Source organism: Crocodylus siamensis, chromosome 13 (genome assembly GCF_052110815.1).
Source record: "Crocodylus siamensis isolate JL-2025a chromosome 13, ASM5211081v1, whole genome shotgun sequence".
NCBI lineage: Eukaryota > Metazoa > Chordata > Crocodylia > Crocodylidae > Crocodylus > Crocodylus siamensis.
This window is the reverse complement of record NC_143407.1, coordinates 34,498,428-34,517,938: the sequence shown is the minus strand read 5'-3', so window position 1 is coordinate 34,517,938 and position 19,511 is coordinate 34,498,428. Positions and strand designations below refer to the sequence as shown.

At 45.3% G+C, this 19,511-nt stretch overlaps 2 protein-coding genes across 7 annotated transcripts in view; one reads left to right on the top strand and one right to left on the bottom strand.

The window, feature by feature from the left end:
* Positions 1 to 9,755, top strand: part of LOC149854232 (uncharacterized) — a 30,943-nt gene extending 21,188 nt beyond the window's left edge. For all 3 annotated transcript variants that reach the window (XR_016438865.1, XM_090025365.1, XM_090025364.1), the window contains exon 4: positions 4,944 to 9,755. The gene's annotated coding sequence lies outside the window, so the exon portion shown is untranslated. The remainder of the gene's footprint in view (positions 1 to 4,943) is intronic.
* The window catches only part of BCAS3 (BCAS3 microtubule associated cell migration factor), a 457,217-nt gene that overhangs the window by 19,013 nt on the left and 418,693 nt on the right, over positions 1 to 19,511 (bottom strand). For 3 of the 4 annotated variants that reach the window (XM_090025357.1, XM_090025358.1, XM_090025359.1), the window contains 2 exons: positions 17,714 to 17,881; positions 9,762 to 9,827 (listed from right to left, as the gene is read on the bottom strand). In XM_090025357.1, the coding sequence (XP_089881483.1) occupies positions 9,762 to 9,827; positions 17,714 to 17,881 (234 nt within the window). The remainder of the gene's footprint in view (positions 1 to 9,761; positions 9,828 to 17,713; positions 17,882 to 19,511) is intronic. The other variant, XM_090025360.1, reaches the window with a different exon arrangement.

The following is a 19,511-nucleotide window of genomic DNA, read 5'->3' as shown; positions in this document are numbered from 1 at the left end:
AAAAAGGGCTGGGGTGGATTGTGCTTCTTTGGGGGCTTGACCATTTTGGGATGGCCATTTAATGGGCAAAGTTGAGAACCCACCTGTTAGATCTAAGTTACTTTCATTTGGAAAAGAAGCAAAGCAGCACAATTCAGAATCAGAGCCTGTACCGTCCTCTCGCCTAGAACGGGACCGTGCTGGAGCTCTCCCCCTTCTTGTCCTTCATCCAGACTCTCAAAACTTTGGGGTACAGTTTGTCTTTTCACTTGATTTTTTATTGGGTCTATTACAATGGGGCCAGTATCTAAGTGCTACGTATTAGAAGTCATTAACAATCATCATACCGTTTCTGGATTCCTATTCCAAAGGATCCCAAGTGAAGAGTCCAAAGCAACTCGCAGCCTAACACAGGGGAAGCCTGAAGGACCGCTTTAAACCATTTGCAATCCACATGCTGCTTCCCAGCACAAGGTTTAGTTAAGTCCTCCGGTGATGGACACAATTCAAAAATACCAGGGCTTTTGTCAAACTCAGAAGAGGAGATTCTGCTCTCAGATGGAGCAACCCAAGTGCCCTGCATCAAGCATCAACTTTCTCCTCTGCGTGGACAGTACCCAGCACCACAATGCTTGAACACCAGCCATGTCCCTTTGACCCTCTCCTAATATGAATATTTACACATAAGCAGCCTAACTCCACTGAAGCCATAAAGTGCATTTCCATCCGGCCCTATGGGGCTGCTCTGGATTGACATGAGTGTTGCTGAAAGCAGAACAGGGCCAAGGCTGTGCATGTGTCATAGAAAATGTTTGTTGCACACAAAACCTCTCCTAAGCCCAGCATTATGGAACCGCACTGCTAACAGCACCGTTCCTTTCTAGACATCAGAGAATGTAACTGCTAACAGGGAGCCTTGATTATATATTATCTCCAAAAACACTGGTTGTCAGTTAGAGGGTGGAAACTAGAGAACTGGCTCTGAAAAAAGGATTTATAGGGATTCGGCTGGAGTTTGTGCTGCAGGTAGGACCCACCAGTAGACTGCAGAACTGACCTCTACCCAGCAAGGGGCACCACGATCCAGCTCAGTGCAGTGTCGGGTTTGTAGAGTAAAGCTACACTTGAGAAGGCAAAAGGATTGGATCTGTGCCACTGTTTATCTGAAATGGCCCTAAACTGTCAGCACCATATACTATCTTATGATTTAATTTCTTAATGTCTTTGAATTTGCAAGGACATAAATGAAAGCTCTTTTCCAGCCCTACCTGTTTCTATTCGTTCTTCTGCAGCTGGAATGGAGACCCAAAAGCTTTCCCATGTACCACTCTGGGGCTGTCTTCGCTGTGCAAAGATGTGTGTGTACTCAGCGGGGTGGGGGGATGATTTTTTCAGCCCCGTTATGGGGTGGGCAGCTATTCTGGTTTTAATTGTTTGGAATTAAGAGATTGGAAGGAGGTTTCCCACCAGATTTTCACAAGCTCATTAAACTTCATGTTCTTCTCAAGGGTTGTGGTTCTGCCTCACCGCAGTGAACCAGGCAGTACAGGCGTGCACCACCGCTCTTTGTTGGACAGAGCAAGAGCTGTTAGCCCTGTGCTAGAGGCCTACTAAGCGCTAATACTGTGTCACTTGGCTTAGATACTAGAGGCCTGTACTTTAGGAAGAGCATCCAATTATTGATTTCCTGTGCAGCTGCAGGTAGCCAACACAACAGTGAAGTTCCTACGAAGGTCCAGGAAGCATTGGATTTTTTTCTTTGTTTGAGAATAGACGTTAGACCACTTTCAAGGGAGGAAATTCAGCGTGGACCAAAAATTAATCCCTGTGTTGAAATCATTTAACACGACTGTGTGACACTAAGACACTGCAGAAGCAGCTCCATTACGTTGTCAGAGCAGAAAAGACAGGCAAATGCTGTGTGAGCAAGTCCTACGACATCTGACATTTCTGTTGTCATAGGACTTGCTCAGGCTATTAGTGACTGCCGAATTATCCTATGATCAGTCTAATGCCGAATCCACATAGAAGCCTAATGTAACGCACTTAAACCTGGCGTGTTGGACAAAAAAGGTGACAGCATCTAGCAAGTTGGGTAAGGGCACACAGGAAGTACAAAGTCACCAAGGGAAGGGATAATGAGCATCAAAATCCACTGAGACTGCACATTTCATTTACAGGGCATCATCTCGGTGCTAAGATGCCAAAGAAGTAACACTTGCAAAAATTAAGAAAGCATCTGAGCTTACATAAATATCTGGATTTACTTCAAGCGAGAAGAGATTGTGAAGATACGAACAAAACATTTTCATGTGTGAACTTTTAAAGTATTTGTCTACAAAAAAAAAGAAGTTCAGCTTGTTGTTTCCTTTAAAATGAAAAACAAACACTAAAATTCCTCTATCCACAGAGCAATATACCCAAATCTATGGCATACAGCCAGACTCAACTCTGAATATTTTATGGAAGGTTAAAAGTGCACGAGATAAAGGACTAGCATTTAGAGAGACAATATTCTTCAACACAGATGACTTTCACGATGACTGCAGCGCTTAAAAAAATTCTCTCAAGTTTCACAGAGCTGTATATGTTTGTCAAGAGGGTTAGGATGTTTTGCTACATAAATGGCACTTTGGAAAGGCAAGTTGCCGATTTTAGCCGCTACGTGAAGTCTCAGAAGCTTGAAGAACAATCAGATGCTTGTAGAAAACAGATCTCTCCAGCCCAAGCGCACAGTGTGAAACGTACTAACTGTTCATGCAAAGTTTCCAAAAAGTGTGCGTTTTCTAACCGACCAGGCAGATGCAGTTGTTTTGGATGAAGGGAAACTCCCCCCACCCTCCACAAACTTCAAAGTCACGATGCGCTGCTACTAAAGATTTAGTCTTCAACGTCCTAACCGGTTTCATTTGTTCTCAGATCTTGAGATCCATAATGTCCTTTCTTACCATTAAAAATGCACTTTCCTGCTGCAAGCCAGTGAATATGTGTGTGTGTGAGTGTGTGTGTTTTTAATGCATGTAAGCAGAATGATCTTTTATCTTCAATTACGCAAGTGGCACATCTGTATATCAGACCAAAAGCATTTGCAGAGAAAACACTGTATTAAAATTCCTGGTTCTGGTCTCATTCCCAGGGCTGTGGGAGTGCCTCAGATTGCTCAACAGTGACCCCTCTCTCAGCCTCCGACTCCACCAGGGAGATGCAAATTAAAATGCCTTTCTGCATGTTCACAACACCTACCAGTCCGCATGTTACTGAACAACACTTTGTTCCCCCCCTTCGCTGGGAAGGGTGGCACGTTGCCCAAACGTCTCGGAGGAAGTATGCAGGTTTATCCCTACGTTTGAGACCCAGACGGGCTCTAAATGCGTGCGCACCTGATCCTGCAAAGCTCCCATCCCCATGCAAGACAAGAGGAGCTGTCGGTGTAATAAAAAGGGGCCTCTGCTTCTCCACAGCTCCTACAGCGAGAGCTATCTCCCTCCGATCGCAGCAGCCTGAAACAGTCCCAGGGTGGGGAGGTGAGCAGTGCTTGCTCTTCCATCCGCAACTCAAAGAGTCCCAGCCGAAGAAACTGGTCGGGGAAAAGCTGAAGTGCCTGAGTGTCAAAGTAATAAATACAGCGATGACCTCATGGTCTGGGCAGCATGTCACTGATCTGCTGAATAAGGGATTTCAGACATGCCTAAACCTCAAACCTTCATCAATTCCTTTCATGTCTGAGACCTGCTTTTCCCTCTTACGATGCTGCCTAGGCTTACTGGACCTCCTAACAATTCTCAGTTGGAAAAGTAAGGCAGCGTAGAGCCCAGGAGATGGACGGCGTGCACGGCATTTCAGTTCTGCTGTCCCTCCGCGTGCACGTGACAGTCTCTAAGGACTAACAGAAGAGTTCTGCTGAATTCAATTTAGAGTAACGCCGAGTAAAATGACCCGGGCGTAACTGCTACTAAGCCACGCTTCTGACATGCTGACCCTTCCGGTCGGGAGGGGAGGAAGGACTCAAGTTGTGGCAGAGAAAGCACAAATGGATCAAAATTTGGGTTTTGAAGAAGCAGTCAAAAGTTTCAAGAGGCCAGATCCCAACACAGCATAATGGAGAATACTATCGCTGAAACACCCATGTTTCATCTGCTGAGAATTTGGTTTTTGTTGCCGACTGAAGCGAACTGACTCTCTTGAAACTCAAAAATAAAGGTGGACATTTCATTAGGATGAGGTTTTTCTCATCGTTTTCCTGCAACCCTGGGTCCAGTCTCACTCAGAAACCTTAAATTGCATATTCACATACTTAAACTCAAATTTCCATTTTTGTGTGGGTCTAAACAGGTTGCGGGAAAACGCTGAGAAGTGGGGGGCACGTCTGAACTTATTTCATACAAACAGTTCTCCTCTTTGCTGGCAAGTGAAGGTAATTCATGGTTGGGACGGACAGAGTCTCCCGTGAATCTGTGGTTAACATAGTGAGCTGACAGGGCTTCTTGAAGCAGCTCAGTTTTTCTAAAGATGCATTGATTCGCCAAAATGCTCCATTCTGCAGGCCAGCAAATACAGCTACACCTACAATAAGTGGTTGACCTTGGTGTAAGGACCTGACCCTGTCTGCAAAAAAAGGTGGGAGCTCACTTACTTGTAGGCAGAAACTAAAAGATGCCTTAAAACACGTGCAACAAAATCCCACCTCTATCCTCTTTATTAATTGGTTAAGTTTTGACCAGGGTAGCACCGAAGTCTGACCTTGACTATGCACATACAAAGGAGCTTCCATGGAAGCAGCCTAATTCGATCTGTTGTAACTCAGGTGTCAGCACAGCATATCTCGATTTGTTCTTCCGAAAGCCAAGAGCAGCTGTCAGCTGTTTCAAGAATGATATACATTTCCTCAGAAAACCTTTTTAAAATCATTCATGTATTGATTTCAATGTATTAGTCTCCTTTCTCTCTCTTTTTTTTTTTTTCAGTTGGTCATTTTAAAACACGGCCAAATCGGTGAATGAAGTTGAGACCAAAGGAGCCTGCAAGCTGGAAATAACTCTTGTGTGAAGTCTCAAAGAGTTAATGTACAACCAAGGAATTCCTCTAGCTACATCCCACAGAAAAAGCAACTTAAGTAATTTCAAGCTCTTCAGGTTCAGTCTGACGTCAGGGCGCAGCACAGCAAGGATAAGGAACGATGGCTGGCCGCTATTTTTTTTCCTCCATGGTCTTCACCTGCATTTGAATGGGCAGTCAGCAGCCCTCCGCAAGCGTGGCCTAGATTTGTCAGGGCAAGACATGGTCATCATGTAATTTAAATGGAGCGTTAGATCAGTTATGCTGCTTTAAAAAATGTGCATAAAGCAGCCCCTGAGTCCCGTGTAAGTGGGAGCTCAGACCTGCAAGAGGATGGAGAATGATGGCTGCAATTGAAGTCTTCCACCCGTACGTGCTTCCCACTGTGCAAGTGTGCGCGTGCATGGGGGGAGGAAAGCCACTGAGTCTTTCGGTCTCCTAATGATCATCTTCAGACGTGGTTTCTGCCTGACCACCCAGCCTCAGTCTGAAGAACTTGCTGGGAAGGTCTCCAGGGGACAGATGAAGCAGGAAGATGGGATGCCCCCTCCTGTTGGGGAAGCTGTGGGTATTCACAGCCCTGTTCAGCATACGGGGTAAGGCCACCCCTCGAGTCCCGGGGCAGCATGATGGCCTGGGCTACCTTTCTTGACAACTATACGCATTTGTGTAAGATGCTTTGCAAATCCCTTATCTGAACCAGGAATGCACGGACCGAAGGGGCCTTTCCTAAAATTTTCCAGAGTGCAAGCTGTAGTATTACTCCACTTGCTTCTCACCCCATAAAACAATACCAGAAAAAGGCACCAACTGGCCCTTAAACACGAACACCAGCAGCAACACATGGATACAAACTCAGGGCCTGATGCAAAGCCCGTTTAAAGGAGGCTGTCTCATCAACTTCAAAGGGGTTAGCATCGGGCCCCTATAGTGAAATCCTGGCCCCACCGAAGTTAATGGCAAAACTCCCAGTGACTTCAAAGGGGCAGAATTTCACTCTTACTCAACAACTGTGAATGGCTGTTTTAAAACGCTCGCCCATTGTACTACCTATTTCTATCAGCAGGGGAAAAAAACAATTCCCTCTTTATGGGGCTGTGCAGCATGCCAAGTGAGAGATCACTTTAGAGACTTAAAGAAGCAGAGGCTTTTTGCTATTTATGAGGAAAGAGTGCCCCGGGTAACCAAATCTCGGAGAACCAGAATCCCGCTAATGTACGAGGAACCATAAAGTGAAACGTTAGAAGTTGGCTAGCAGCAAACGTGAGACAGACTCGTCTACTTTCGTTGTCTCCCATGAACGAAGTGCAAAAAAAGGTAAATAAACCAGAAGGGAAATGTCTTTTCCACTCTATTTTTTAAAACATTTAATCGCCCTCCAATCTATGTACTGCCGTGGCATTTGGTGTAATATAATGTCATACTAGCAAAACAGGGAGAATTTTTTTTTTTTTAAATCCCTTTTAACTCAATGTCAGCCTTGGCAAAAGAGGCTGAGGCCCTTTGACCTAACGAGGGCCCGAGATGAGGGTTTCTTTTGAAATTTCCATCTAAAACCACCACCTGTGCGGTATTATCGTATGGCCCAAAACAAGCTCCACGTCTGCTGAAATGGTGTCACTTCAGCAGGGCTGATTTTTCCGCTTGCAGAGCGCTTCAAGAATTATCTCTGCATTTTTTTTTTGTTGTCAAGGGACAGTAGCATAAAATATTTAGTGATTATAAACAGAGCAGAATAAAAAAAAAAAAAGCAACTGCCTGAAACGAGAGCTCAGGATCTGATTTCTCCTAACCGGATGCCTGCAAGATGTCACTGAATTCTCTCTCCATGCAACCCGTGTGGAGCCAATATGAACTCCCAGCAAAGTGCTTAAAAACCCATTATTTATAATAACTGTTAAATGATGAGACATTGTTTACCCAGATCGCAAGATAAATTCTCACTTACAGAATGCTTGTCTGACTGTCCTGAACATCATCTGGTTTTTATTTAAATGCAAAATGTAATTACTCTCAATAACACAGCAGAAGAATTCAATAAGATATGGCTTTGCACTTATGGTTTAATATTAACATTTCCCCATAAACGTTAATGAATAAAAGTCTACTGCTGTATATTTTACATGTGATTGAGAGGAATGGAGGGAGGGAAATATTTTCATATCTGGAGCGCAACACTGAATTCAAGGGGAGCTGGTGGTTTTCGGACCCTAGCTGAGACAGCACCTCCTGCTGGCATCAGACTCATAGCATCACATCCAGAAAAGACAAATCCCACGCCTTCAAGAAGTGCCAGGAGAGGTAGCACAAGGCTGAATGACTGCATCTGTAAGTAAGGTCTCTGTTGAGATAAATCACTCTGGGCTTTTTCTTGTCTCTGTTGCACACCTAGTACCATCAGCACTGGACCATCTGCTGCCTGGGCTATAGCAGCAGTTACAGTCTGCTCCCACTGGTCTGGGTACGCCTGCGATGGATGCAATCTCCTTGTGTGGCCCCTTTGAGACGTACCTCCAACAGCACCCGAACCGCAGTAGTCTGTCCACTTTTGGGGCACCCATGCAAAGGGTAAGAGGGTTCTGGCAGCCACTTTGCACGGTTTAAGCAAGATCCCTCCATCCAGCAGAGGAGCCTGCTTGCCTGAGCTTCATGTCCTCAGGCAAAAGACTGCTAAGGGCATGACTCTTCACTGCATTACTAAACAGCAGTGATGTTGGTGCAGCGGGTTCAACGGCTGCAGAGTGACGTACACTGAAGGTAGCACTGGGATGAACTAGGCCCATGGCACTTAAGTAGCATGTTCTTTGCTGATCTCAAATTGCTTTGCTAAATGGGGATTTGTCCCCATCCTAGAGCTGGCAAAACCAAGGCACGCATGGTTGCCTGATAGCAGAAAACAGGTCAGTGGCAGAGCTGGAAGCAGAAGGTCGGTCCCCTGACACCCCTCCCACTGTGCCGCGACGCTGCCAGCAGCACGTGCCAGCTAGTAGATGGCATACGCACACATTGTTATTGCTTAAAAATTCATGCTTATGTCTGGGCCTGCAGGACCTGTGTGCCGGCTTTGCCTTCACTCCTCTATCACACTGCCACCCAGAATAGGATTTGGCATATAAAACACCTGTATAAACTTCCATCTACGCCTATCTAGAAACATATATTTCCCCTGCCCCACGCTGTGTCCTTCATGCAAACACTTGTAAGAGGCTTCGAAAGAACTGTAGGGAGCAGAGACGGGGAAAGTCCTCTTACACAAAACAGTCGACTGCACGTGGCTAGCGCAGAAGTGGCCCCCATCTCATTTTCCAGAGCTTTGGCTTTGGCTCGTAAAGGGAAGGTTTAATAAAATGAATGCTTTTCAACCCGGGCAGCATGATTCAAAAAAAGAACTTAGAGGCCTACTAAAACCCAACAGGTTTGGGGAATACAGAAATAGGCTTGATTAAATAGCAAATGCCTTCCAAGGGCCTGATGCAACTAAAAGGCCCCTTGCAGGATGAGACACAAGAGAGCACCTCTGTGCTCCTGTTCCCACTGAAATCAATGTCAAGAGCCCCAAGGATGCAAAAAAGCTTGTTGCTTTAAAAGGTCCCCAGTGCACATCAACGCAGATGAGCAAAGCCAAGCTAAAAGGCAGGCTGCTTACCATCTCAGATGAAATGCTGGTGTCTTGTGGTAAGGAAAATAATTTACTTAATCGCTTAAAAAAAACCAACAACAACAAATCTCTTAGGAGAAAGTCAATTGTTTGCCTGCTAACTGCTTTGAGACAAAGCAACGGAAGGGAAATGTCCAGTTCCAATCATTTCGTAACCTGATTACAGCCCGCATGGAAGATCTGAAACACTTGGAGAACAATGATTAAGAAATTAAGCTTCAAATTAAGTGCTCGCCCTATATGGGCTTGCTTCTTCCTATGATACCGGAAAGGGCACGGCTGAGCTTGCTCCGCGCACGAGCTGGTGATGCGAGCGTACAGCCCGGCGGTGAATCAACTCAGACATTTCCCGACCCCCTCCGCCATCCCACCGTTCCTTTCTCCAAGAGGAATGACAAATCTAGAAATGGCACTGCACTTTGCTTCATGACGGTATTGATTTTCCTGCACAGGAAAAGTGCATTTGTCCTCCCGGCCCGCAGGCTGGCAAGAAAGGGTTAACCAAATGTTTATCACAAGGCTGGCTTCAGAGTTGAAAGTAATGTGATCAGTAATGAATTTTGTGTTACATTAGGTTGTATAAATGGACAGACAAGCGCAGACAACAAGTGGCCAGGAGTCGGGGCTAATCTAATGATGTAAAAATAGAGACAGCACCAATTATACTTGGGGCCAGCTCAGAGCTCCTGCAGGGACTGCAAATGAATAGGTACAAATCAAATTACTGACTAATAGACGCACTACAAGAGAGGGCAGTCAATGCTAAATGCATTAGGGCCTTGTGACCTCCCTGCTCTGAACAGCAGAATCCTAAATTTGACTTAAAAAAAAAAAAATCAAAGAAACTCTTGTTCAGTTAAGAAGAGAGATACAACAATGTGACTTGTGAAATGATTTAAAACGTTCACATTTCCCCCCACCCGTCCCTTTGTTATGATATTCTGTATGGCTCGGGCATTGCTTCAAACCTTTTTCCAATCTGACCCAGGGTTTTTGCTTTGTCAAAACATGGAGAAATAGTCTTTGTGCAAAAGTTAAGACCTGAGAACAATACAGTTATGTTACATACCAAAACATTTCAAAGCCATGTGCCTCTTTGTGGAGATGTTTTTTACTGCTACTTCAACGGCTGTGTCTGCATCAAAAATAAAATAGGTCTTTAAAAAAAAACCCTTAAAAAAAAAAAAAGAAAGAAAGAAGAGAACGGACTTTCCCCCAAACAACAAGCGATTATCAAGAAATGCAGTTGACCGCCACCTTATCGAATGGTAGAAAGCCACGTTTGTCGGTGGGCGTTTTGACCCTCTTTGGAAGCGTCCCCGCATTTACGACTGCTTCTCCGAATGGCAATGCACCCAATTTCACATTGAAAACATTTCGGTATCAATACTGTCTCCCTTCAGAGCTCCCCTCAATAACCCCAAGGAAACTTCAGTCAAAAGATACTGTAGCTCTTTTCCAAGGTCTGTGCGTCTAAGGGGAGCTTGGGAGGAAATGGCTCATTGGGCAGACTATGGCTGGAGCGTCCCCGGCAGGTTTCAAAGCAGCTGATAGCCAAGAGTCCACGGATTTGGAAACAGTTATTAAAAATGCCTCTGCTGGCCCGGCAGTGCTATCCAAGGGGTCTGCTTTGGGAAGGGTTATGGAGAATCACATAAAATGCACACTTAAGCGGCTCGTTTGGTCCAGGGACAAAGACAGCGGTAAGTCAGCATGAGGGTATCTGATGTACTTAGCAGGACATATGTAGCTTACTAGCTAAGACAGATGCACATATTCTGTGCGTGGAGACATAAAGCCCATGAAAACAGATACAGGGTGGAGATAAAAACATGCAGACCCTATATAAAATGAAAGCACGGGGAGGGCAACGACAACAACGGGGGGGGGGGGGGGGAATCACACTGAAGAAATGAAACTTTGTCGTCTAGTTAAACAGCCCTCATTAAAGGGCTGTATTAAAAAGCTATCAGGCTGCACTAAATAACGTACGTCTGCGGACAGAGACGCGTGTGCAGGCAGTCTGATAAACCGGGCCAATCCTCAGCCGGCAGAAATCAGTGCAGCTCCACAGCTGCAAGTTAAAATACACCCATTTCCGCCGGCTGCAATGCTGGGAGTCGCACGCCGATGTCTGCAGAGTGCGAAGGCTGTCCCTAGAGTCCCTTACGCCGCTGGGAGATGTGAACGACAACCCCTTTGGGATGCAAGAGTGGTAAATGCGTGACCATCCTAGGCAGGGCTTTGAAAGCTGTATGCCTTAAGAAGGCTAATATATTAAAATGTATCAAAAGACATCGTTTAAAATGAGCTTTGGGAGGGAGTAATCGTACTGTGCTCTTGAGAGCAAGATTCGGTTTCCGAGCCTGGGTTAAATGCCTCAAAAGTTCAAAGGCCACTTTTTAGTACAAATGTTTCCTGCCATGCCTGTGGACTTGCTGCCCAAGCTCTTTTTTGCACCGAATCTATGCAGAGATCTTATTATCTAAAATGCTTTTTATAGGGAAAATCAATTATGCTGAATTCTTGTCTCCCTGCTTCCCACTTCAAGGCTGGAATTGAGAGAGGCCGAGAAGACGAAGGGAACAACATCGCCTCAGTCAAAGGAAGAAAAGGGGTGGGGGGGAGTGCAGGGGGATCCTATTTTAACCATTTAACATGCACACTGTATCGCTGCGCCTAGCCCATTCCTTGGATACACATCGAAACCCAGGTGTCTACTCATCCGCACGTCTTCTCACCCACGGCTCACGACCTACTTGTTCTTCCTCTAGAGAAGCAGTGCAACATCAGAGGAGTTGAATTAAACTGGGATGGGCAGGGATGAGGCTCATTGCTTGTCGATTTTAGCGAGACAAACACATTTTTGAAGTGAATAAATGTGCACAGCAACGCTTGGGACTTCATGTCTAAACTTTAGAGATGGACCCAAAATACAAGATTCACATAAGGGCTCAAAGACAGCTTCCCTTATGTCAGGTGCTGGGGTCTGGGGCAGGGGGCTGTAACAACAAGGCAGTCACAAGTTCAGTTTTGGAGCTCTCCTAAAACTCAGATCCAGGGTCCTGGCCAGGGCCAATCGCTAATAAAAAAGGGGGCTGTTGGCTCCATTTATCTCATTCCATTAATCAGATTAGGAGGTTGAGGCAGACTACGAGCTTCAATCAAACCAACTTCATTCATCGGATTATGAGATGGTTCCTGGAGATCGGAAGGAATCCAGAAAAGATTCCTCCTGTGGGACATGCACAAAAATCCCTCTCTGTGCTTTTTTGCTCAGAGTTTCTATTCTGAAACTTCCAAAATTGCTATTTGATTGAGTCTAGGGCTTTGCATAAGAAAAATCAATGTCTCAGTTCTAGTCACCTTATAATTGACTTAAAACATGCCCTTTTCCATTCTACACTAAACCCCACATTCTTACTGTTCTGTACTAATTTCATGAGGTTTCTTGACCATAATGATGGCTGTGATAAAAACTTAGTCTAGGCAAAATGTCTTACTGAAGCTGGACACAAGATGTGGGGCTTGTTGTTTGAATACAGGATTTTAGCTCAAGCCTGCTATATTCCTGGTGAGGGACCCAGATTAAAAGAGAGAAACCGTCTTTGGCTGTGCAACCTGGGATGCAGAGTGAACGAATGCAAGGCACTGCGTATTTCCCAACGTGTAAGAAAGCACGTGTGCCTCCAAAGAAACAGCTTACAAATACGCAGCTAGGAAAGGGTTCCAAGGTTTGCAAGATCATGTGAATGGATTATATTTTTGGTCAATATAAAGTGAATATGGGTCAACCATATCATATTTAGGCCAAGATACACAATGTAATGGAGACGTTTTAGCAGATGAGCATATTGATGTGAACTTGAAATTATATATTGCCAGATTCTACCCCTATATGGTTCCACTGACTTTGGCAACAATTCACTGGTAGTACTGCATCTGGTAGAATAACAGGCCCCTGGCAATGAACGGTAGCATCAGGTCTTCAACCTTGACTCAATGGAAGAAAGAAAATCAACCACAAAGAAATACACTTTGGGGGACTGCGGTTATATGGTCCATCTATACATGATGGACTATGATCTATATAGCATTTGGAAGCTTATGAAATGCGCATGCCAAGGGCTTGCATATCAATGGATTTACTGGCCACAATTATTTTTCGGGGGGGTGGGGGGGAATTCTTACACTGGCTGGCAATTTTTGCATGACAAAGCTGAGCTCAATAGTTTTATAGAGACTTCTCTCCTTGAGACAGACACCCCTCCATAAATCAAAGTGTCAGCAATACTTTTTATTTTTTTTTAAATGCCATGGGGAAGCCACGACACAAGCTCAGGAGCTGTATTTCCAATATACATGTTGTGGCTGCTCAAAAATGAAACTTTGTAAACAAGAGAGGGCACTGACCACAAACATTGCATGGGCTGATTTTTTTTTAGTCAGAGCTTAACAAAAATTGCAATGGCAAAAACATCTGTTTTGGCTTTTTTGCATCTAGGCCAATTTACGCCTTTTTTTGGAATTAAATGTGTATCCGGGCTGACAACTTATATACAACAGACTCCACTTAAGATAGACACGGGTTGTCTGGATAATTGGATAACAGGGACGAAAGCTGGTTTCCCAATCAAGTTGACTTGCTGTGTGACTAGAGCTATCATTCAAGTCATATAGAAAGTAGATTTTTTTGGTCCTTTTCCAGACCTGGTTCTTCTCCCATCCACTGTCCGACAGCCCTTGGCATCCAGCCTGACTCATAGATGGAAAAGACTCATTCGGCCATCTAGCTCATCTCCCTGCCAGCGCATGATTGTTTCTCATGTTCCTAATGTCTGCCAGTTTGATGCTTTCTGATACCACCAGAAGCTACGCTGACTGCTGTTAACTAACAAGTATCTAGCACTACTGACCAAATAATACAGTGCTGCTGCTGCATTTCAAAAAAATGGGGTAGGTAAGAAACCAAGAATTCATTATTCAATATCTACGGCATAAAATGGACCTCTGGATTGTGAGCATGTGTTTCATCTGTACTATTTTATTGTATCAATCCTGATTACTATATAAATCTACATGCCAGCTATGTCCTAACAGTTAAGGCATTAAGAGAATCTATTTATCTCATGCCATTAAGTGCATGTCAGAGACAATTGAGCACTTGGTAATGTCTCCCTGTTCTTTCTGCTGTCCATTTTTACTTCTGTCCACCCACTGGTACTGAGCACAAAGCAGCAGCATGTAATTTTTTGACTCTGTGCGAGCTGCTTTTATTCTTGTGCTTGGTTCACATCAGATTTTGAGGCATTTCAGGAAACGTTTTTAAGATCACTTTTAAACTTTGCACCAGCAAAGAACTCACAGAGCATCGACCAGGATTAAACCCATCACTTCAAGTCCAAACAAGTCACTTCTAGGATAATTTGAGCTGGGGATGATCCATGATATCAGCTGGGGTCCAGTGCAGAACTATAAATACTTATTTGGAATCGGTAATCATATAGAAAGTGATCGGGTGTGCAAGGAAACCAATGTATGGTGTTCCTCAGTGCAGACATCCTTGCCATCGCTCAATCCAGCTGACTGGGCAGAAGGGAATTCTAGCAAGTGAGAGCCATGCTAAAATATGCTGGGGCTTTTTTAAAGACAGTTAGTTCAGCCTAGGTCTGTTAAGATGTGGGCAGCTTCTTGGCACTTACAATAATGCTTCTTACTACGAGCCAACAAGGACACTGCTTTTTCAGATCAGGGGCAATCAACCCTCCATTCATCTTTCTTCTACTTGCCAGCCAACATATAGATGCTAATGCTTTAATGTGATACACAGCTGTCTGGCAAATGGCTGGCTGCCAGTCTGTCTGAGAACAACCACCCCGCGTTAATGATGCTGGATGATACCCTGAGCAAATGGGGTCTTCCACGTGTCAACGGAGTGGGATACAATACTACCCAAAGCCACTGAGGACTGGCAAGGGGGATAAGTTCAAGCGTTGATAAGGACTGGGAACAGAGAGCCCTCAGCAACCTGTTTTGCTCATCTGCATCACGGCCAATTTGACAGGATTGCCGCTCAGAGTCCCCTTTCCTGAGAAGAAAATCTATTACTGATTAGAGAAAATCCTGTAATAGGCACAAAAAAAAAGTAGAGAACATAACAATAAGGGGGTAGAGAGGTCACGCCTACAATAAATCACAGGAAAGCTGGGTAATGCCCACATTGCCCATTCCTGAGCTACGATGTGCTTACAAGTGGCACGTACTTTCCTCTGTAGAAACCTGATCTACGTGAAGGTTTAAGGGCATTTGTACGCACGCTTGCACCGCAATGCCGGCCACTTCTAAAAGCGCCGGGCGCTGCAGCACATGCAGTTGTATAAGCCACAAAATGCGAGTCAGCGCTGAGAAAATGGCAGCGGCATGCTTTGGCACTAAAACGCATCATTTTCTGTGCGCGGACGCACATTTTGCTGCTCATATAACTGCATGTGATGCAGCACAGTGTGCGTCAGCTTGATTAATCAAGTCTGCTCTGACGCGCCGGCTCTCTGGTGCGTCGCGGCGTGAAAACGTATGTGTATAAATGCCCTACGTGCCTGGCGCGGGGGAAGAGGGAAGAAGGGAAAAGTCTCTCAGGATGACCGTCAGCTCAATGAAAGCTTCCCTCTGAACATGGCTCACCTTTGCTTTCAGCCTTACAGCACTTCTGCAGTCTACAAATCGTGGGTCTACTTTTCATCTTAGTTGCATCCATGAAACCCCACCGGAGCTGCCCCCCCCCAATCAACAGGGTTGCACTGATGAAACTGAGAGGACGGCAGAGCCCCACGTCACTTGCTTATTGTCTGCTTTACCACGTGCAAACATCACAGTCTTTGGGAGCGCTTACGGTAACTTAAGTAACATGCATCAGTTTCTACAGCACGAGGCTCCAGGGAAATTACCCTTAACCATGGAGCGGTCCTGCACGCAGAGGTTCTCGTAAATGAGAAGATTATATTTTTGACCCTTTCCAATCAGAGCTCTTGCAGTTCCCGTGCTTGTGAGCCAGGTCCTAGATCCGAATTAAGCAGGCCAGAGTGCAAGACAAGGAGGTGTGTGCAAAGATGGCTTTCATTTCACTTCTGCAGTCCCTTGACCCTCCTGCAGCTTAATGATGGCTGTAGATATATCGTCAGGTTGTAAGAGCCCTGTGTAGCTAAGGGCAAAGGGCAGAGGCCTTCCAACAAGGCTGCCCTTATTGCTAGTCATTTCTCTTTTTTCCCTGCTGTGCTGGTAGCAGGGAGGCTGAGTGGTGTTTGAGCTACGACGTTGCCTTTACAGTGCTTGGAAGAGCCTCCTCAAATTAGGATAGCTCCTCCCTAGGCCACTCAAGCCAGTTTTAGAGCCAAGCTACTCCACTGGATGCATGGTGCAAAAGCAGTCACGGAAGAAAACCTGGCCCCTTTTCTCAAGGGTCACTAAGGCCTGTCTAAGACCTAGGTGAGGGCCAGGGACCAGTCTGCACCAACTGCAGTGTCATTAGCCACCTGCACCTAACCTTTGTACATTGCCTTGGCCTTTAGAGCAGCCATTGTCCTACAACAGGCTGGGAGAGAGCTGCCAAGCACACAGGCTGGGAAGAGGTTGCTCTTCTGAACTTCCAGTGGCTGGTGTCAATGAGCAATTCAACATATAAAGCATTTGTCTGCTCAGAGCACTTGGTAGATTGGGCTGATTAAGCTGCAGAGCCACCCTTTCGAGTGCTGCTATCCTTGTCCTTCAGATGAGGGAACCAAGTCAAAATGACTTGTCCAGGAGAGCAAGTAAGCGAGAATAAATACCAGTGCTGGAATGGGAGCCTGGGACTGGTGCTTCGACTACACCTTTCTGTCAACTACCAACTAATTTGATCCCATCTTCACTCAACAGTAGCAGATAAGTGAGGCAAGGATGGAAACGGTTCAGGAATTTCAAATGCGGGATATAAAGGTTGTTTCTGAACCAACCCAGCAACCACGTTATTTATCTGAGCCAACATGACGGAGGTCAAGGCCTGATTTCCCGCTCTCAGCATCGTCTTCCTCAAGACGGCAGGAGCTGGCGGCACCATGGTGGCAAAGCTCGGATGGATCGTCTCGTGCTCCTCAACAGTGACTGATGGGGCTCAAGTTCAGTGCTCTAAAGTGGGACTAATGATCAAAGGGGACTAAAGAGAGGTTGGTGTAATGAAAAACCCTCAGGAGTCCCCCAGGGAGAGAGCTGAAAACAAGAGCGCTTCCAGTCTACAGGGCCCTTATAGGATGTCAGTAGGCTACAATGTTAGGTCATTACTGGCGTAGTTCATTCTCATTTCCCAGGCATCTTGCCAACACAGTGACAAGTGAATTGGCAGCTGATGTTAGAAGCTACCACTGATATTAGCTGCCGGTCTCAACACAAATGGGGCATGGACCAAAGATGGATGCAGCTTTTCTACTAGAGGGTATTTTTAGAACAGTCGACAAGAACGAAGAAAATAAAAACATCATAAACTCAGAGCGTTAACGTTGCATAACGTATCCTATCCCCGGGCCCCCTAGGAGCAGCATAATCTTGGAAGTGCCATTCCGCTTATGTAAATAGACGGTGTGATTTATCAATATAATGGACAGTGATGAAGATGGATTAATTTGGATTACAGAACCAGCACTTTACAGCGGCTTTATGCAGAACACATAATTACACACACAAATCCTAATTGAAACATTGTTTTGATTGTGGAATGAACGAGCAGCAGCGTGCAGGAAGCATCTGATGCTCAGGGGGGCTCATCGCCACAGGACGAGACCACAGCAGGCTGGCGTTGCCTTGAAAGGCACCTCGAGGACTGGCCCTATTCTGTCCCTTCGTCATGTTCTCTCTCTAAAGGACAACACCCGGGTGTGCAGAAGCCCCTCACCACCACCACCAAAGAAAAGAGGAAAGCAAAACTGTAATGAGTTTAAAAAAAAAAACAAATCACCATTGTATGTGATCTCTGATCACACCTCTTCTTTGTACCTGTTCCTGATCCCACTATGTCCCTGCTGGGCGACTCGGACATGGCATCAGCCAGACGCTCTCGAAGCCCCTCCTCGGTGTGCTCGATGGAAGACATGTGACGGAGACCGAAGCTCTCCGGCCAGCTCCCGCAGACTTCCAGCAGGGTCACGCTCCGATCAAAGGCACCTTGAACAAAAAACAGGAGACACGCATTGGCGAGGGTAGGCACCAACACCGAAGTGCTGTCCCGCGACTTGTCCGCACGGTGATAATTTATGAGAGAGGAGGCGCCATTTTGGTCAGGCGCTCACCATGTACCTGGAAGCGGGGGTTTGGCCCATTCATTGAAATCACAATGGTAAAACATGCATCGACAAACAGCCACAACGAATATAAAATCTTGGGCCGTTCAAAAGCAACACTTTTAACTGTCAGGTTAAATTTTGTAGTCAGCAGAACTACACTAGGGAAAATCCTGCTTCAAATGAAACAGATTCATATCCCCATTTATTTAAAAAAAAAAAAAAAAAAAGACTATAACCAGTTTTTAAAAACAATCTGTATTTTCTTCCCCTGTGCAGTAGATGAACTACGTTCTTTCCTAGCGAACCCAGTTCATCTTTGCTAAAAGCCACAATTTGCAATCCATTTTACTTTCATGGGTCAATTTGACACTAATATATTTGGGCCACCAACAACTATTTTGGAGTGGGAAGGGGAATGTTAATATGGTTTTGGAAAATATCTCCCGGCTGGAATTAAAAAAATAAATACATAAAAAACAGGGGGTGGAGCGGGGACTTCTCTCCTTGGTCTAAGGATCTCTGCAATTTTTTTGTGTTTCTACAAAAATGACATTTTAGGCCAAATTAGGCTTAGCAGGGCCCCTTTAATCAGTGATACAGTACTGAAGATATTGGCTGCTCGGATGGAGTTAAAGTATCTAGAAGAGACGCTTAAAATAATTCCTTAACTTGCTGTTGTTTCCTAAATCAAAATAGTACAGGATGTTCTCCTAAATGCAAAGATTAGATTCTGAATCCATGATCACTTCAAAGTACAAATTAAAATTATTCGACTTTATTATACAGCAAGTCTTCTGTGAAGGCCTACTTTAAATCATTCCCACTTGGAACAAGATTACAGTTATGCTTTGTTGCTTCAAGCACATACCATTTACTCAACTATTAGGTAACTGAATATGCAGCATTTAATGTGCCTGGTTTCTGCCAGCCTACAGAGGGGAAAAAATGCAAATGCCAATGTTTCTCAAAGTTAAAAGTACATGAAACACGTCCTTGTTATCAGGCCTTTGGTTCTCCCCTTTGATCAGCCGTCAGAAACTATCTACACTTGTACGCTGTGACTGTACAGCTTCACAGCACACTCTCTGCCAATGACAGGTGGTAATAGAAAGGGTGAGAGACCAAGGCCTGCGGCAGGCGTCCCTTCCTCTGATAACGTCCAAAGTACTGGGTGATAACCGTTAGTAAACACTCGGGCAGCCAGTTAATCCATACATCAGCAAAGAGGGGCAGATAATTTTGAACTCTAATGGCACGGACAAAAGCACAGGGGCTGGCATGCAGGGATTTATATGGGCTGCAACGGGGACTTCCGGCTCCTGAATTTCATCAGCGTGCGCAAACTTTGATTTATCTCTTTGCCTGGCTGCGGAGCAGATTCCTGGCACTAGACAACCATCAGCACTAAAAAAGACCTCGATGGCCCGGGTCTGGGGCTGGTGTGTGACCCGTGCACTTGAACTCTGGCCGCGCCCCAGGCTGCGCCTATAGGAGGGATGCCCAAAGAGTTC